The sequence below is a fragment of the Oryctolagus cuniculus genome, chromosome 7, assembly GCF_051225735.1.
Source record: "Oryctolagus cuniculus isolate XC-2025 breed Fujian yellow rabbit chromosome 7, ASM5122573v1, whole genome shotgun sequence".
Taxonomy (NCBI): domain Eukaryota; kingdom Metazoa; phylum Chordata; class Mammalia; order Lagomorpha; family Leporidae; genus Oryctolagus; species Oryctolagus cuniculus.
The window spans coordinates 51,509,734-51,528,180 of NC_142873.1; the positions used below are offsets into that span (position 1 = coordinate 51,509,734).

Genomic DNA, 18,447 nt, shown 5'->3' on the forward strand with positions numbered 1-18,447 from the left:
ATTTCAGAATCAGCCCTTAAGGCACTCTGGCCAGGTGGAAAGCCCAGGGAGAGCACATCAGGCATGGAAAGCCAAGACACTCCAGCAAAAGACGTACTACACAAAGGACTCCTGTGAGTGAGACCCCAGTGGAAAGAAGGGGCCACCAAAGAAGGATGGACTTTTCTCTGAAGGGAGGAGAGAATTCCCACTTTGTATACAGCCTTGTGGAGCTAGGGGATCCAAAAGGCTTCCATAGCCAAGGCAGCTCTTGCCAAGAGCCTTGGGTGATCACTGATGTCATACTTAAGAGTGTTATTTATTAAATAAACAAGAGTCACTGTGCACTAACTTCCCACGCAAAGAGTTGTACCATGAAACTTAATGGTAGAACTTGTTCTCAAGAATCACTTCCTTTTAGTATATTGAAAGGAGGATACTAGTATGTCTCATAAGTTATATTTAAGCCTAAGAGCCCACAAAAGATGCATCACTCTTGGGGTTCTTCTTTAAAGAGAATTAAGTTTTTAAATGGAAAGAAGGGGGAGGAAGGAAGGGAAAAGAGGCAGGGGGGAAAAAGTGAAATCACCTCCTAGAAGCAACAACAGAGATCAGCCCTTGTGTAGGCTGTTGAGGAACATTTCTCTTAGATTTTTTTTTACTCCATTTGTTCTTTTTTTCTTTTTCTTTCTCTTTATCGGATAAAACAAGAGAGAAAGCAGGAAGTGGGGGGAGAGGGGTGGGAGGGCGGGTATAGTGGGAAGAATTACTATGTATATAATGTTGTATTTGTGAGATACAAATTAAACAAGTAATAAAAAAGAAATGAATAAAGAAGGTTTGTGGAAAAAAGAATTAAACGGTGTTTACTTTGGTGCATTTTTTTTGAAATTCATGTATAGATTTTCCTAATAGCATTTCTTCTTTCCCACAGAATGAAGACCCCTCATATTAGAAGCATTTTGTATAGATTTTGTATAGATTTTCCTAATAGCATTTTGAAGACCCTCATATTAGAAGCAAGGCACAAAATAGCTTCAATGAGGGCATTGTGGACAATGTTAAATGCTATAGGCAAATATGTTTTCAAATTGAACACTATTAAATGCTACTCGATTTACCGAAGACTCTCAATTATTCTTTGTATGGGGTGGAAGAAGTGGGTAATTCCACTGGAATTTACCAGGCTGCAAACCGTGAAGGAACAGTAATTATAAGGTCCAGAAAATGCAAGCATCTCAGCACAATTAATTTTAAATGTTTGTACTGTGATTTATGTAACCATTTTGTTTGATGGACATTAAAAACATCTTGATTTGAGGAGAGAGAGAGAGAAAGAGAAAGAGAGAGAAATTCCTATCCACTGGTTCACTTTCCAAACACCCACAACAGGGCAAAGCCAGGAACCAGGAATTCGATCTAGATCTCCCACGTGGGTTGGCAGGGACTCAACTTCTTGAGCCATCACTGCTGTCTTCTAGAGGCGGCATTAGCAGGAAGCTGGAATCCGGATCAGGAGTCAGATATGGAACCCAGTACTGCCATGTGGGACACAGACAGCTGGTGTCTCAGCTCCTGGGTCATTGGCCCCAGCACAATTAATTTAGGACAGTAAACATCCATGACATGCATGCCAGGTAGACAAGCCTACCTGCATGCTTCTCATTGATTCCATACCGTAACCCAGCTCATCTTAAATGCAAGCTAATCCCCTCACCCAAATGTTCTCATTCCTACAGGCTCAAAATATGAGATGCTGGGAAGGTGCTGTGGTGCAGTGGATTAAACCCCTACCCAGGAAGCCTGAATCCCCCATTGGAGCACTTGGGTTCAGAACCCTGCCTCGGCTTCCCATCCGGCTTCCTCCCTTCCTGGGAGGCTGCAGGTGAGGGGCTATGCACTAAGGTCCCTGTTACTTCTGTGGGAGACTCCGAGTTCCAGGATCTGCACGGCTCTTGCAGCCATCTGGGGAGTGAACCACAGAATGAAAGATGTCACTACTTCTCTCTTTCAAATAAGTAAACATTTTTTTAAAAAAATGAGATGCCAAGTGGAGGTGAGAGGTAATTAGGACCTCCTAGCTGATTATTTCTCAGACACACTGCAGTGCTTCCTAGAGCCCCTCCTTTCCTAGCACGGTTCATTACGTTCGGCTCGCTCTTCTGGGAAGTCGCATCTTTTAATCACCGAGCCTCTATGCGGCGCTTCCTCCAGGCAGTGCCAGAAATGGACAGGCACTTGTGGAGGGCACCGCAGACTCTGGCTGTGTTCGCCATAGGGGACGCAGGGTTCCTCTCTTGTGGCCAGCGTCACAACCAAGTTACAATGGCCAGCATGTCTGTTCTGCAGGACCAGTAGTAGCCGGATCCTAAAGGCGAGTCAGGGAAAAGAAGGGGAAAGTCCAGCGCGCTCCCAAGTCAACAGCACACGGGTGTTTACATGCCCACTATTTAACTCATGCACTTTATCTTCAATCTCTTAATTGCGTTTCTTGAAAAGATGCTTGGGTCGAGGCCAACACTGTAAGGAGGAATGTCACCGGCTCCGCGCGGCTTTAAGGACGGAGCGCCAAGATCTTAAGGAACCTGGATTCCTGGTGAGCAGTCAAGCTCTCTAATCCGCCCCCAGCAGGATTCCGGCGGCTCAAAAAAGAGAAGGAAAATCTGTTTTTTTAGAAAAACAAAAACACAAGCCTACCCAACGCGAACCCACCACAAACTTCCTCATTTCTAAAGAGAAGGCCGCTCCCAACGCAGGGTCGTCCCGCACACTGAGCCCGCGTCCGGTGCCGCGGAGAGCACGAGCCAGCGGGGCGGGGCCCGGGCTCCACCCGCGGCCGCTCCAGTCCCCGGGCGCGCCGCGAAGGGGCGAGCGCCTGGCTCCAGCGCAGGGTCCCGGCCTGGCCGGAGCTCGCTCCGGGGCGCTCGCTGCTGCGGTGGCAGGAAGTCCCCGGGAACTACAAATCGAGGCATGCTGGGAACATTCCCCTGCTCCTCCCAGGAAACGTCCTTTGTCCAGCCCTACAGGAAGCCCCAGTGAGGAGTCAGCCGGGCAGCCAGCCAGCCAGGCAGCCAGCGGCCGCTGCAGCCGCCGCCACCGCAGCACAAGGGCAGACGCGCCGCGGTGCGGGGCTCGGGCCGGGGCGCGCGGTGCCCTCGCTCCTCGCTGCGCCCGCCGCCGCGCAGGTAGGAGCGTGGCTGTGGCTGGGCTCACCTGCCAACGGGGGACGGGGCTCCCTGGGACCCGACTGACCGCTGCGGGATGGAGTGTATGCCCGAGGGCGGGGGCGGAACCGCTGCGCGCTGCTGTGTCTCGCAGGGTGGAACGATGTCCGCTCCCCTGGGGCGCAGGGACCCCGGGGCGCTTGGGGTGCTGCTCTTAGCGCCTCGAAGCTGGGGCTGAGCTCCCTCCGGATCTGGCGAGGGGCGGGGAGGCTGAGACACGAGGGAGGAGACAGCGCTGCAAGAGGGAGTCGGACCGTCCCGCCGACCACCGAAGGGGGCATCAGAGACCCTCGGAAAAACGAGGCCCAGGGAGGAGCTTGGAAGGCCAGGAGAAGGTGAAGGGCTTTGTGTGCAGCTGTGGACCGGGACGGACTGCGCTCTGCTTGCGGTGTCTGTCCGCGTCTCCAGCCCCACCCCCGGAGAAGGGGCAGGAGAGGGCCCGCAGGTCATCTTGGGTCCTTGAGAAATGTGTGCCTCCCCGTTCCTCTCCGCTCCCTTCTAGCCTGACTCATAGGAGCAGCCGGGGCTGCCGTCACTCCGGGCAAATGGCACAATATGGACGGGTGCGTGGAGGGGTGGGCGACGGCCCGCTTCCCAAGAGGGGTCGCCTCCAGCCCTGGTAGTCTTCCCAACGGCAAGTCTCTTCGTCGGGCGGTGGGTGTGGGTGGTGGGCGAAGCTCCAGCCTGCACCCGGAGCGCACGCTCAGGCTGGGGATTGTGAGAGGAGGAGGAGGCAAGGGCGAGGCGCGCATGCTGTGGGGGTTGGAGGGCGATTGACCATATGGTCAGTGTCTGTTATGGCCAGGCCGTGAGAATCGGGTTGCCACTTGCGCTGGGACTTTCCGTGATTTTCCTTTTTTCTGCCCTCACGCCCCCGCCCCGATAGTGAATCACCCACCCTTTGCACCCTTGGCTACGTGAGCGCTAGACTGAGTTCAGTGTTGTATTCCTAGGGCTCTCAGAGCAGGCTTACTTGTGCTTAACCTGTGGGGCTGCAGGAACACTCCGCATCGGCCACCTTCTCCCCGGAGACTGAGTGTGGTAAAGGTGGTTGGATAATGGCTAGAGAGTTAATGGTCTTTGAGGAGCTATGATAAATGAGTGGGTAACTTTGCACACAGTCCAAGTGTAGCTGCTGGAACTGCACTCTCCTCCCCGTCTCTCCTGTGTGCCCTCCTCTGGTTTTGGTGGCTGACTCCAGATGTTTACCTCTTTCTCTTGACGAGTGAACACATGGTTATTGGCTAAGGTGGCGTGCATTTTGAGAGCCAGATGAGCCTTGAAAAGTGTGACTTGGGTAGCAAGGTGGGAGTACCCGAATCTGTGGTAAGAAGGATGTGATAGGGTGCAGAGAGCCCTGCATACATGGCTTATAGGAGGAAACAAAACAGTTTTCCATTGGCTTCTACAGGAGAAATAAGAATGAAGAGAAGAAAAAACCCAGTTGTCTAAGGTGAGGGTACAAGTGAAGGGAATCTGTGAAATCAGATGATTGCTAGTTGAAACAGTGGAGTGTGTGTGTGTGTGTGTGCTGGGAGAAGGTGGTTAAGACTCCACAGTCGTGTATTGGGGTACCTGGGTTCATTATCCACTACCTGCTCTTGACTCCAGCCTCCTGCTAATGCAGACCCGGGAGACAGGGGTGATGGCCTGAGTCACTGGGTTCCTGTAACCCATTGGAGAAGCCTGGGTTGATTGCCTTGCTGTTGGCTTTGACCGAGTCTTGGCAGTTGCTGGTATTTGGGGATTGAACCAGAGGATGGAAACTCTGTCTCCTAGTTCAGCCTAGCCCAGGAGAATAAGATGGCACTAGATGAACCAAGATCAGCAACGGGAAGTCAGGCTGCACTTAGTGTTACATGAAGGAAAACATAGATGGCCTTCGAAGACTACTGAGGTTAGCGGTAAGTGGGTGCAGATCAGGAAGCCCAGCTAAGGCAGCCGGATTGGAGGGATGAAGCGTGACCTCTCTGCCTGCATGACTAAGGCTGATGCGCTTGCGTCGCTTTTCCTCTCTCCTCTCAAAAAGCTCTCTGGATTTCCTCTGAGTCTACATGTTTGCGTAAGTTTTGGTATCCAGAGAAGGGAAGAGACAGAGCAAAGGTTAGTTACAAAGATGATTAACTAAGGCAAGAAGAGTTTGTCTTGGGCCCAGCACTGTGGTATAGTAGGTTAGGCCTCCTCTGGGGTGCCGGCATCCCACATGGGTGCTGGTTCGAGTCCTGGCTACTCCACTTCCAATCCAGCTCCCTGCTAATGGCCTGAGAAAGCAGCCGAAGATGGCCCAAATGCTTGGGCCCCTGCACCTGCATGGGAGACCTGGAAGAAGCTGCTGGCTACTGGCTTCGGATCGGCCTAGCTCTGGCTGTTGCGGCCATTTGGGGAGTGAACCAGAGGATGGAAGATCTTTATCTTTATACTTCCCCCTACCCCCAACTCTAGCTCTCAAATAAAAATAGGTAAATCTTAAAAAAAAAAATTGCCTGCTCATGTAGAAAGAAAAAAATAAGCTATAGTGTCCTTAAGAGGTCTGGATCCTAAATCTCTCTCTGCCCGTATGTTGGCCTTGGCCTTGTGTCTGAGATCCTACTTCTTTTTTCTTTCTTTATCCCTCAGCAGGTCTCTTCGTGCCACCTACTTTGCAGAGTTAGTGTGATCAGGGAAGGCTGTTTCTTACTTTGGCTTTCAGAGGCCCTTGCAGTTACCGTGCCCGGCTACCTCCCAGGCTCACAGCACACAGCCCTCCCTTCCCAGGTGTGTTTCTTCTACCTCTGTGGTTGTCAAGTTGAACCCCATGCCTGTTGGGTGTCTGGCACTGCCTCGATTCTTTTTGTCCAGTTCACCCAAATGATCAGCTCTCTTATAAAAGCCATCCTAGACTTCCCAGTCAGAATTGATCTTATCCCTACAGTACCTGATTTTTTTTTTTTTTATGGCACCTTTCTCTGTCTTGTGATACTTATCTTTTTCTCCCTCACTCTGTAAACCCTTGAGGTCAAAGACTCCTCCCTACCTGGTGCTTTGTACCTGGCAGGATGCTTGATTTGAAAGGCAGGAGTTAATGAAGAAATAAATGAAAGAGTGTATACATCTTAATTTGTCCCTTTCCTTTTCTGTAAAAAAATAAGTCAGAGCCCTCCTTGTAGACCTGTGAAGATTCATTGCAATTGTGAAAATAAAGTGTCTTGTATGTGGTAGTCATGCTTTTCTATTTGCTGTTGGATGCAGAGACCCTAACTCTCTCACAGGGTATAATATAAAGACATTCACAAGGAGTTTGTGGATAAGCTTCTTTGCCAACCTAAATTTCAGACCGTAGGCAATATATGAAATGGGTTAATCCTGAGAGAATAATCCACCAGTTTTGCCCTTTCCTGGACTGAAGCAAGTGTTTCCTTTCAGTTATGAAGGTATGATATGCTCCTTAGAAAGCAGCACTATAAAGACTGTCCTGCTGTTTGCAACGTAGCCAGGCATCCACCATGTTGCTTTCTCTTTTTTAAAAAAAGATTTATTTATTTTGCTTGAAAGGCAGAATGACTGAGAGAGAGAGAGAGAAAGGACAGGGAGAGAGAGATATCCATTCTCTGGTTCACTCCCTAAATGCTTGTAGCACTGGGCTGGGCCAGGCCAAATCCAGGACCCAGAATCTCCATCTGGGTCTCCCAGGTGTGAGATAGGCGCTCAAGTACTTGAGGCATTATCTGCTGGCCTCCCAGGCACATTAACAGGAAGCTGAATCAGAAGCTGAGTAGCTGGGACTTGAAACAGGTACTCAGATATAGGATGTTGGTATCCCAAGTAGTGGCTTAACCCACTGTTCCACCGTGTTTGCCCACCCCACCTTCATTTTTATTGGCCAGGCAATCTACTAGCTCAAGACAGATCAGAATTTCCCCCAAAGACATTGTAATTTAGTAGTCATCACCTCTAACCGAGCAGCCTTTCATGTTACCTCTGTTTGAGAGGCAGGGACAGAGTGAGGGTATTTCTATTCACTGGTTCACTTCCCAAATGCTTGCAATAGCTGAGGCTAGAATCAGGAGCCTGGAACACAATCCAGGTCTCCCATGTGGGTGGAAAAGAAGCCAATTAATTACTGCTGCCCCCAAGGTCAAGGGGAAGGGAGAAGCCGGAGTCAGGAGCTTCTCACTGCTAGGCTAAACATTCACTCCCTCATGTTGCCTTTTTGTGTGATTTCCAGAGTCATCATACCATTTATTGAGCATTTATGAGTCCAGTCAGCTATTAAGTGCGATAGTTTACATGTGTTGTCTTTTGTAATATGAGGATTTACATATTATTATTTCCATTCTAAAATGAGGAAACCAGGGCTCAGAGTGTACCTAAGGACCTTGCCTGGGGTCCCAGATTCTGAACTGGAGATGGACTGAAATTTATGTTTGTTGACTGCCCGGGATTTTTCAGAATTTGCTTTCCAGTGGAGGAAACTACCCAATATCTATTTCTTCTTCCTTGAAGTCTTCCACTTTCCAGGTTGCCTACCAGGAGCATTTTTGGGCTTATTAACTCATCCTAGAGGAACTCATTCTGAGAAATGTGTGTGTGTGTGTGTGTGTGTGTGTGTAAATTTATGTCCTTAAACTCCCATGGCATCAATTGGAAAGTCTAAGTTCAGAATCCCTAATCAGACCTTTGGACATATAACTGTTTGCTTGGAATTCTTTTTTAAAAGTTATTTAGTTATGTATTTTCATCTACTTGGAGAGAGAGAGAGAGAGAGAGAGAGAGATTGATTTACTTGGAGAGAGAGAGAGAGAAAGAGAGAGAGAGATATTTCACTGGTTCACCACCCGAATGCCCACAATGGCCAGGGCTGGGCAGGCTGAAACCCGGAGCCAGAACCTCCATCCACATCTCCTACGTGGGGGACAGCCATCGCCTGCTGCCTCCCAGGATGCGTGGTCAGAAAGTTGGATCTGAAGCTGGCACTCCAGTATGGGATGCAAGTACACCAAATTGGCAGCTTAACCTGCTGTGCCACAATGTCTGCTCCTACCTGGGATTCTTTTTCTTTCAGTCTCTCTCAGTCATTTCTGTTGCTCTCTCCAGGTCAGGTCTTACCTCACCTGGGCAGCCCTTCTTGACCAAGACAAGCCACCCTCAACCCTTCCTCCAATCTCTTGCATTATTTGAAATACCTGGGGTTCACTGTCTTCTAAATAAAAGTAAACTTGAGTCAGCGCCCACTTCCCCCACCTCCCCACCCTGTGTTGCAGAGACCACGTCCAGAACTCAGCCTGGCGTGTGGTGAACTTCCAGAAACTGAGTTATGGATGAACTGGTCATGCCTTAAATGCAGAAAGGTGGGCAAGAAATGTTTGTCGGTTGACAGCTTGTTTCTGTTGTAGAAGACAGAGCAGAGAGAGGATAATTTGCTCAGTTAATTTTCACCCTTCTCATGTGACTGTCCAAACTGGTAAGTGCCCTCTGGAAGTGTCCCAGGGCAGATTGTAACTCTGAGTTTTATGAGCGTGACTAACACCGGCACTCAGGGATTACAATGTTTTAATGATTTTTGGTAGCATGGATGGGGCCATTGTGTTAGTGCCTTCTGCCTTGCTGTCATGCCCAAACCTTCTAGCAAAGCGTTTGCTCTGCATCTGAGAAAAATCAGGGTTTTCTGACAACACAGGTGTGGGGAAAAGCTGCAGGTTTGAGAAGGGGGGAGGGGGAGAGAGGGAGAGAGGTGGGGGGGGGAGAGAGAGAGAGAGAGAGATATGAGAGAAGGAAGAAAAGCAGGCGAGAGTGAGAAAGAAAGAGAATTCATTCTGTTTTTGCCTCTGAGAAGTAAGAGTTGTGTGGGGAACAGCTCTGGGTTTTGTTGATTTGGTATTAGTCGAGGGTGGTCGAAAGATGAGCAGTTCTTTGGGTGGAGGAGGCCTTCTTCTGTCGTAAGACTGAACCCACCTCCCGAGGCTGAGTATGCCTCCTTTTTCTTTGACCTCAGTGCTGCACAGAACTTTAAAAGCCTTGTCTGTGTACACAGTATGCCATGGGTTGCTATGAGCACATTAGTCATTTGATTTTTAAACTGTTTTATTTAACAGATAGAGATGTACACATGCTGGCTCATTCACAAAAGATAGGATCCTGGAACCCCATCTGTGTCTCTCACATGTGTGGCAAGGGCCCAAGTACTTGGACCATCTTCCACTTCTTTTCCAGGCGTGTGAGCAGGATTTGGAAGTGCAGGAGCCAGGCCACAAACCGGCCCTCATATGGGATGCTGGCGTCATAGGCAGCGATCTGCGCCCCAACACCCGCCCCCGTTTGTTGTTTTAAAGGAGATGGAGAGGCAGGTAGTTGGTATAGCATTTTCAATACCACTTGGAACACTTGAGTCCCATATTGGACTACCTGGGGTTGAGCCCCAGCTCTGCTTACAATTCCAGCTTCCTGAATAATGGGTGCCTTGGGAAGCTGCAGGTGAGTGGCTGAAGGACTTTGGTCCTTGCCACCCACTTGGGAGACCTGTATTGGGCTCTGTGTTCCTGGCTTTAGCCTGGCTCATCCCTGGCTGTGATGGGCATTTAGGGGAATGAACCAGCAAATGAAAGCTCTTTTTTTCTTTCTTTCCTTTTGCCTCCCTCCTTCTATTTCTGTACCTTTCAAATAAAATTTTAAAAAGAATAATAGAGATATTTAAAGGAGAATGGGAGAGTTCCCGGAATTGCTACATCTATTCAGCAAGCCATGTTTTATGTATCCCTGGGTTAGCAGCCGTGTTTTATTGAGATGTGTGGGAGAGCCACATGGAATCCTTTAGGCTTCCCCTTGCTGTACAGAAGACAGTCTGAGTCCTGTGCCTATAACCCTGACTTGTTAAGTGTAGTTAAGCAAAAGGGCCTGCTTATATTTAGAGAGGTATTTTAATATATATGTTGTTGATTTATTTTACTTAGGTGTGTATAAAATCATCTAAGAATTTTAGCAGAATCTTATCATAAATCACAAAACAGGGACCATTCTTTCTGGTTTTATCTACTAAGAAATGTGTCACTTTGGTCTCAGTGTCCCGCATATCCACTTAGAACCCCATGGAAAATCCTTTCCAGGTGATTTCCACCAAACCCCTGCCTCCCAAAACTTTGTAAATTTCAATCAAAAAAATTTTTTTTTTAAGTAGAGAGATTGACATTGAGATGTTTCATCTACTGGTTTACTCCCCAAATGCATGCAACAGCCAAGGGCTAGGCCAGGCTGAAGGCAGGATGCCCTGAACTCTATCCAAGTTTCCCAAATGGGTGGCAGGAGCCCAAGTACTTAGGTCCTCTTTTGCTGCCTTCCCAGGTGCATTAGCAGGGAGAACCTGCTAATGGCAAAGGATGAGAGTTTGGATTGCTCCACATATTCACCAACATTTGGTGCTGTTGGTGTTTTGGATCAGAAGAGGAGCTGGGACTTGAATCAGCACTTGGATGGGGTTTCCGGTATGGTGAGCGGCGCCTTAACCTGCTGTGTCCCAACGACAGCTTTTTTTTTTTTTTTTTTTTTTTTTTTTAGATGTATTTATCTATCTGAAAAGCAGAGTTACAGAGAGGTAGAGGCAGAGAGAGAGAAAGAGAGGTCTTCCATTCTCTGGTTCACTCCCCAGTTGGCCTCAACAGCTAGAGCTGTGCCAATCCAAAGCTAAGAGCCAGGAGCCTCTTTTAGGTCTCCCATGAGGGTGCAGGGGCCCAAGGACTTGGGATATCTTCCACTGCTTTCCTAGGCCATGGCAGAGAGCTGGATTGGAAGTGGAGCAGCCGGGACTCAAACCCCCGCCCATATGGGATGCCGGCACTGCAGGTGGCGGCTTTAACTGCTACACCACAACACCGGCCTCGATTGCTTTTTGTTTCTTACAGTCTTTCAGTAAAGTATTACTAATGATTTCTGGTAATAGGAGATGGTTTTGAAAGGTGACTTCTATAAAAATTCAGTGTCTGGAATACAGAACATAAAAAATGGGGAAGACATGGTAAGTGTTCAGTAAATATTTGTTGAATGAATGAATGGGCTATATTTTAAAATATTTCATTGCTTTTCCTTCCTAATGTGGTGCTACCAATATTTTACAGTGAGGTGTGTGACAGGATGTATGTTTCTAAATTACATATGCTGGGGAAATGATTATACATGTATATACACATATATATTTAAAAACAGAATTAAACAATTTAAATGTATTTATTTATATTTATTTTATTTATTTGAAAAGGGGATAGACAGAGAAAGAGAGAGAGAGAGATCTTCCTTTAGCTTACTCCCCAAATACCCTTAACAGCTGGTGCTTTGCCAGTTTGAAGCCTGGAACTAGGAGTTCAGAGCCCAGATCCCCAAACCTGGAGCCAGGAGCCAGGAGCCAGGAAACTCACTCCACAACTCCTACATGGATGGCGGAGACCCAGTCACTTGCTACCTCCAGGGTCTACAGTAGCAGGAAGCTGGAATGCGAAGTGGAGTTGGTGCTAGAACCCAGGTACTCCCGTGTAGGATGTGGGCATCCCGAGCAGAGCAGCGTCTTTACTGTTGGACCAAACACCTGCTCTCACACTGTGTTTTCAAGAGCTGGTTTAGGTTCAGGCTAAAGCAAGCAGAATGCACAGAGTTTCCATATGCTTCCTGCCCCACCCCCACACATAGCATCTTGCACCAAAGTATTACAAAACTGATGAAGCTACAGCAGCACATGATCATCACCCAGTATCCATCCATCCATGCATCCATACACTTTAGGGTTCTCGCTCGGTGTTGCACATACCATGGTTTCTTGACAAATATTTAATGACATAGAGCATTGTACAGAAACTTATGTGCTCCACCTGGTCATCCCTCTCTTTCTCTAAACCCAGTGACCAGTGATATTTTTACTGTTTCCATCATGTTGCCTTTTCCAGAAAGTCATATAGTTGGAATCATATAGTGTGTGGTCTTTGACTTAGTAATATACATTAAGGCTCCCCCTTGTCTTTTTATGGTTTGACTGCTTATTTGCTCATTTAGCATAAATTGATACTCCATTTTCTGGTTGGTTGTACTGCAATTTAACCATTCATCTACTGAAAGCCATTTTGGCAGCTTCCGGTTTTGGCAATTATGAATAAAGCAACTGTAAAGATTTGTGTATATGTTTTAGTGTGGAAATAAGTATTTGGGTAAACACAAAGGAGTGTTCAATTCTGTGGGTAAGAGTATGCTTAGTTTTCTAAGAAACTGTCTTCCAAAGTGACTGTATCATGATGCGTTTCCACCAGCAAAGGATAAGAGTTCGGGTTGCTCCACATATTCACCAACATTTGGTGCTGTTGGTGTTTTGGATTTTTGACAATCAGTGGTAGTGGTGTCTTGATGTTTTAATTTGCAATTTCCTGGTGTCAGCTGATGTTGAACATGCTTTCATATATATATATGTATATGTATTTGCCATTTGTGTATCATTTTTTGTGCGATGGCTGTTCAGACATGCATTTTTAAAAAGAGTTCTTTGTTTTCTTATTGTTGAGTTTTATGAGTTCTTTGCATATTTGGTTAACAGTCCTTTATAGATATTTCTTTTGCAAATATTTTTTCCTAGTCTGTGGCTTGTCTTTTCAATCTCTTTATTATAAAAAATACAAATTCTAGGGGCCAGTGTTGTGGCACAGCATATTAAGCCACCACCTATGACATTGGTATCCCATATGGGTGCTGGTTGGAGTCCTGGTTGCTCCAGTTCTGATCCAGCTCGCTACCTAATTAGTGCTTGGGAAAGCAGCAGCAGATGGCCCAAATGCTGCCACCCATATGGGAGACCCAGATGAGATTCTAGGTACCTGGCTTTGGCCTGGCTCAGTTCTGGCCATTGCAGCCATTGGGGAGTTAACCAGCAGATGGAAGATCTCTCTTTCTGTCTGTGTGTTTCTTCCTCTCTGTGTGTTTCTTCCTCTGTGTAACTCTGCCTTTCAAATAAAAACATAAATATTTTAAAGATAATTTCTAGTTATTTGAAAGGCAGAAAGACAGACAGAGATCTCCCATCCTCTGGCTCACTCATCAAATGTCCACAACTGCCAGGACTGGATCAGGCTGAAGCCAGGAGCCAGGAGCTAGGAACTCAGTCCAGGTATCCAGGTCTCCCTTGTCAGTGGCAGGGATCCATTTTTTTTTAAAGATTTATTTACTTTATTTGAAATGCAGAGTTAACAGAGAGACTGAGGCAGAGAGAGAGAGAGAGTGAGGGAGGTCTTCCATCCACTGGTTCACTCTCCAGTTGGCCGCAACGGCCAGAGCTGCACCTATCTGAAGCCAGGAGCTTCTTCCAGGTCTCCCATGCAGGTGCAGGGGCCCAAGGACTTGGGCCATCTTCTATTGCTCTCCCTGGCTATAGCAGAGAGCTGGATGGGAAGTGGAGCAGCCAGGAATTGAATCAATGCTCATATGGGATACCGGCACTACAGGTGGCGGCTTTACCCACTATGCCACATCTTTGGGCTTTGTATCCAAAATAGGTAAGTTGTGACTGGCCACCACCTTGGGATGCTCTTGTGTTTCTACCCAAGAGCACTTCCGAGCTCTTTTTGTCAGTCTGGAATCTCAAGTCAGCATCCCTTTCTCTCAAAACATATCTAATACCTTCATCTAAAAAATGTTTTCTGTTTTATTTGAAAGGCAGGGTTGGGGGGAGAGATTGAGAGATTACTCCCTAAATGCCCACAGCAGCTGGGGATGGGCCAAGCAAAAGCTGAGAGCTGGAAACTCAATCCCAGGTCTCCCATGCGTATGGCAGAGACCCAAATCCATGAGCCATCACCTGCTGCCTCCCAGGGTGTACATTAGCAGGAAGCCGGAGGCAGGAACTCAGGCCCTGTGATGTGGGAGGTGGTCGTGAAATGCTGCCTCCAAACCACTAGGCCCAGTGTCAGGCCAGGTGCCCACTCTGCGTGTTGAAGATAGTGTGCTCCTGCTCTGCCCTCACCCCAGCAACCTTTCTGGTCTCATGATTCCCGTTTCATTCATGTTTAGTTTCTGTGCTGCTCACTGTGTGTTGGGGGGTAGGAGAGAACTGTGTCTTGTCAGTGTGGAAGAATCTCGAATATCCCAGGAGGAACACAGAGCTCCCTGACCCCTACTGAGTGCGTGGCAGAAGGCAGGGTCAAAGCTACGTGCAAATGGAGGAGCCACACCGGGTCACTGATCCGCACTGTGGGTGCTGACATTCAGCCGAGGGCTGCAGGATTCCTTTTCTAGAACGTTCTGTCTAACTTTTGAAGGTAATTGCCACTGTCTGTTATGAGTGCCTGGTTAGCAGGATAATTAGGTGTGTGTCGGTCCTGCTGCTCCCAGGAGTTAGAAGTTAGTTTGCTCCCGTGGCCCAGCCTTACCTGAAGTGATCTTGGCCAAATCATTGGATCTTTTTAGTTCTTTTTTATGTGTTTTTTTTTTTTTTTTTTTGAGGCTGAGGGAGAGAAAGAATTATACCTAATTTTATCCATTTCAAGAAATATTTGAGGGTCTGTTGTGTGGGGAAATCACTAAAGTGAACAAAAATGCAACTTTTTCCCACAGTAAACTTAGAGTTGAAAGGAGGCAGAAGAGAGCGAGAGCCAAAAATAAGATGACTTCGCAGAAGTCTGGTTCTATTTAAACTCTAATATTAAGCAGAGTAACATAGCTTGAAGAATCATAAAAACTGAAATGATTAATACTTCTCTATTTGAGCACTTTTTTAAACTTTTTTTTTTTTTAATTTATTTGTTAGAAAGAGAATCTTCCATTTGCTGGTTCACTTACCAAATACCAGCAACAGCTGGGGCTGGGCCAGACCAAAGCCAGGAGCCAGGGACTCTGTCATGGTCTCCCACATGGGTGGCAGGGGCCCAAGCACCCGGGCCATCCTCTGCTGCCTCCCTGGCGCATTAACAGGAAGCCGGGTTGGAAACAGTAGCTGGGACTCGCGCCTGCACTTGGACCTGGGGTGTGCCCTGCCCAAGTGGCAGCTTCAGCTGCTGCATCACAAGGCCTGCCCTGTGTCATTTCTTGAGGAAGAACAGCCTAGCTAGAGAGGAGAAACAGAGTGCCTTCGGGGGCATTTACAGCAACTCTGTTTGGCCAGAGTTTGATGAGGGAGGTTAAGGTGCGGTAAGAGAGTTCTGGGCGATGGCGTTGAGGACTTGGAGTTTGGACCTGTGGGCCTGAGAATGCGTGCCGTGACAACCAGGTGATAGGTGGGTACCGGGAATTAGCAAGTGTGTCCTCTGCACTGAGACTGGCAACAGAAACAAGAGGATAAATGTAAAAACATGGCAGCTGACTTGGTTGAAAGGGGTGAGGTGCAGGTCAAAGTTGGAGCCAAGGTTTTGTGCCCGACACATAAGAACAAAGAAGGCATGAACAGAAGTGGACACTGTTGGAAAGAGCTGACTTGCAGCAAAGACTGGGAGGAGAACAAGTCCTTGTTTTTTTAGTATGACTTGGGTAGAGCCATATATTGCAAAGGGAAATTGGTATCGTCTTTACAACAACCTCCCAAAGTCACATGCTTTTTCCCGTTGTGTAGATTAAGAAACTGAGACCCAAAGAGGTGAAAGAGCTATCAGGGGCACACAGGATAAACATGGCAAGCTTCCATCTTTAACAGTGTTTATTTATTTGAAAGGCAGAGAGAAAGAGAGAGCGATCTTCCATCTGCTGGTTCATTCCCCAAATGGCCACATCAGCCAGAGCTGGACAAGGCTGAAGCATGGCATAACCTGTACTATTTTTGCAGCTTGAGGCTGCCCTCTCCCACCCCCCAAAACCAACTTTTCTTTCAAATACTATACAAAGAACTAGGAAGTATTCTATGTTTACCATAACACTCCCTTAAGTCAATGCTAATTAAAACAACAGCTTTTTTTCTACCCTACAGGATGTTTTGTATTTTTCTAGTAAGAACAGTAGAGAATCCAAACCTGTTGAACTAGAGACCATTTCCGAGGCTTACAGGAGTTTAGTTTGAAGCATGTTTTATAGAGGAAAAATAATTAAAATCACAATAGGGAAAAGGGATCTGCTAGAATCAGGAAGAGAAAGAGAAAAATAGGAAGAATGAAGGTAGGATCAATTAAAGGCTGCCGCAAAGCGGGAACACTGAACCCAGAATAAGGCAGAGGGGGACTGGCGACACCCGACTTGGGACATTGAGACAGGTAGCCTGAGTGGTCATCCCGGTTTTCCACCAGCTCACTGGTGAATTCAAACAGAGCATTTACTTTCTTGGATCTGTACTCTTTGTTTTGTTTTTGTAAAATGAGAGCCATTTCAAATAAGTTTTTTTAGGTGTGTTATTTGAAAGGCAGAGCAACAGAGAGAGTGAGAGTGAGAGCGAGAGAGAGAGCGAGAGCGAGAGAGAGAGAGAGAGAGAGAGTATTTTGCTGGTTCACTACTCAAGTGGCCATACCAGCCAGGGCTGGGCCAAGCTAAGGCCAGGAGCCAGGAACTCCATCTGGGTCTACCTTCCACTGCCTCCAAGGAGCATTAACAGGGTTGGATTGGAGGTAGAGCAGCGGGGACTTGAACTGGTATTCTGTTATAGGATGCTGGTGTTCAAGCAGTAGTGTTACACCACAACACCGGCCCCTAAAGAAATTTTCAACAGAAAGTTGTGATATCTTTCTCGTTCTCTGTGGATATATTTTCTTTAGAAAATGTAGCTTGTAGTGGGCTGCCCCTGCCACCTGACCCTCTTCTGCACAGCTGGCCACATGGGCAGTGTAGAGCTACTAAAGCAGCAGCCAGAAGTGTCATAAAATAGAGGGGGAGGGGCGAGCATTTGACACAGAGGGTCAAGCCGCTGCCTGGTGGCCAGTATCCCGTATGGGAGTACCTGCTTGGAGTCCTGGGTCTGGTACACTTCCAGTCAGCTTCCTGCTAATGCACACCCCGGGGGGCTGGGGTTCCCAGCTCCAGCCTAATCCAGTCCTGGCTGTTGTGGGCATCCGGGGAGAGAACCAATGGATGGAAGCTTTGTCTCTCTGCCTTTCAAATAAAATTAATGAATACAAAAATTTTAAGTTTATGGAAAAATAGAATTAAGACAAGTTTATTTTTAAAAAAGACAGACGGCGACTCAGACTGTATTTGTAGTAATGGGACATGTGGGGTTGAGCTGGGTTCTGGATCTGTGGTGCAGTTTTAAATTCTTTAAACTGGTGTTGCTTGAACGGGGGCCTCCCTGTGCTGTAGTCTTGAGTCACTCCCAGAATTCCCTTTACTAACTCTGGGTCTTTCCATGTTATATTTTCAGGCAAGATGACTTTGCTAACGCTTTGAAGATTTGTTAGGAATGAGTTGGTGAGTGTGGCCAGATTTTAATTCTTTTTCTTTTGAGGAGAGAAAGATTAGCTAACCAAGCATTTTGTGTTCTGGGTAGGCTGTAGTTTGATTAATGTGCTTTGACTCACTGCCCGAGTAAGCAGCTGATAGGAGCCATAAACCTGGGCTCAAACTTTTAAATTGGATACGTCCCAGAGAGGCAGTGTGTTGGAGGTCTGAAGAGCAGCTTGGCTCCCTGTTAGTGCACCTGCTCCATAACACAAGTGATTAGGTAGTGAGAAGCAGATGAGCTGATGATGCTTGGAGACCCAGATCGACAGGGAATTAGCCCAGCACCAGAGTCCAGGTTGGGTTGGGATTGGGCAAAATTTGAGATGCCTATGGTGTAGGCTGGTGTGTCCTTTCCTGGTGTGTTCGTGGGTAAGTCCTTCAGCCTATCTGAATCCTCCGTGCCTGACACATCTGTGTGTGCCAGGTGAGATCACCAAACTGGATCCGGCAGGCTGCATGTTAGGTTGCCCATTATCCGTCCCTTTGGAGATTTATTGGTACTTTTGCCTGCTTTTGCTTTTACCATATGGCGGTGACATTGCTCCTACGCCCCTTCCCAAGACCACTCTGGATGACTCCTGCAGTGTCATCGTGCGTCCTCTGTAGGAGTGGTTTACAGGGTTTCTGTCGGTTTGGTTTTTGTTCTGTGGATCCTTTTAGAATCCAAGGAAAAGCTATGGGTCTCCTCAGAAGAAAGTGTCTACAGGCACATTTATGTAACGTTTCAGGGAGTTCTTGGACTTTCAGTGTCCTCAGACTTAGAACCCATGCTCGAGAAAAAAACCCCGCATTTTATTTACAAGCTCCTTGGGAAATGCTAGGAGCTGGAGATAAGAGGGACAGATCCAGTCTGATGAATGACTCAGGAATTGTGGTGTTCAAGTTATGAATGCAC

General features: G+C 47.3%; 1 protein-coding gene across 3 annotated transcripts in view; it reads left to right on the plus strand.

Annotated features, from left to right (window-relative positions):
• The first annotated feature begins 3,008 nt into the window (after positions 1-3,008).
• Positions 3,009-18,447, plus strand: part of ZNF697 (zinc finger protein 697) — a 34,345-nt gene continuing 18,906 nt past the window's right edge. Inside the window, exons 1-2 of one of the 3 annotated variants that reach the window (XM_051857347.3) lie at positions 3,029-3,164; positions 17,473-17,519. In XM_051857347.3, the coding sequence (XP_051713307.2) occupies positions 17,512-17,519 (8 nt within the window). In that variant the 5' untranslated portion in view covers positions 3,029-3,164; positions 17,473-17,511. Of the gene's footprint in view, positions 3,165-17,472; positions 17,520-18,447 lie in introns of all 3 variants that reach the window. The other 2 variants (XM_008264583.5, XM_002715679.6) reach the window with 2 other exon arrangements.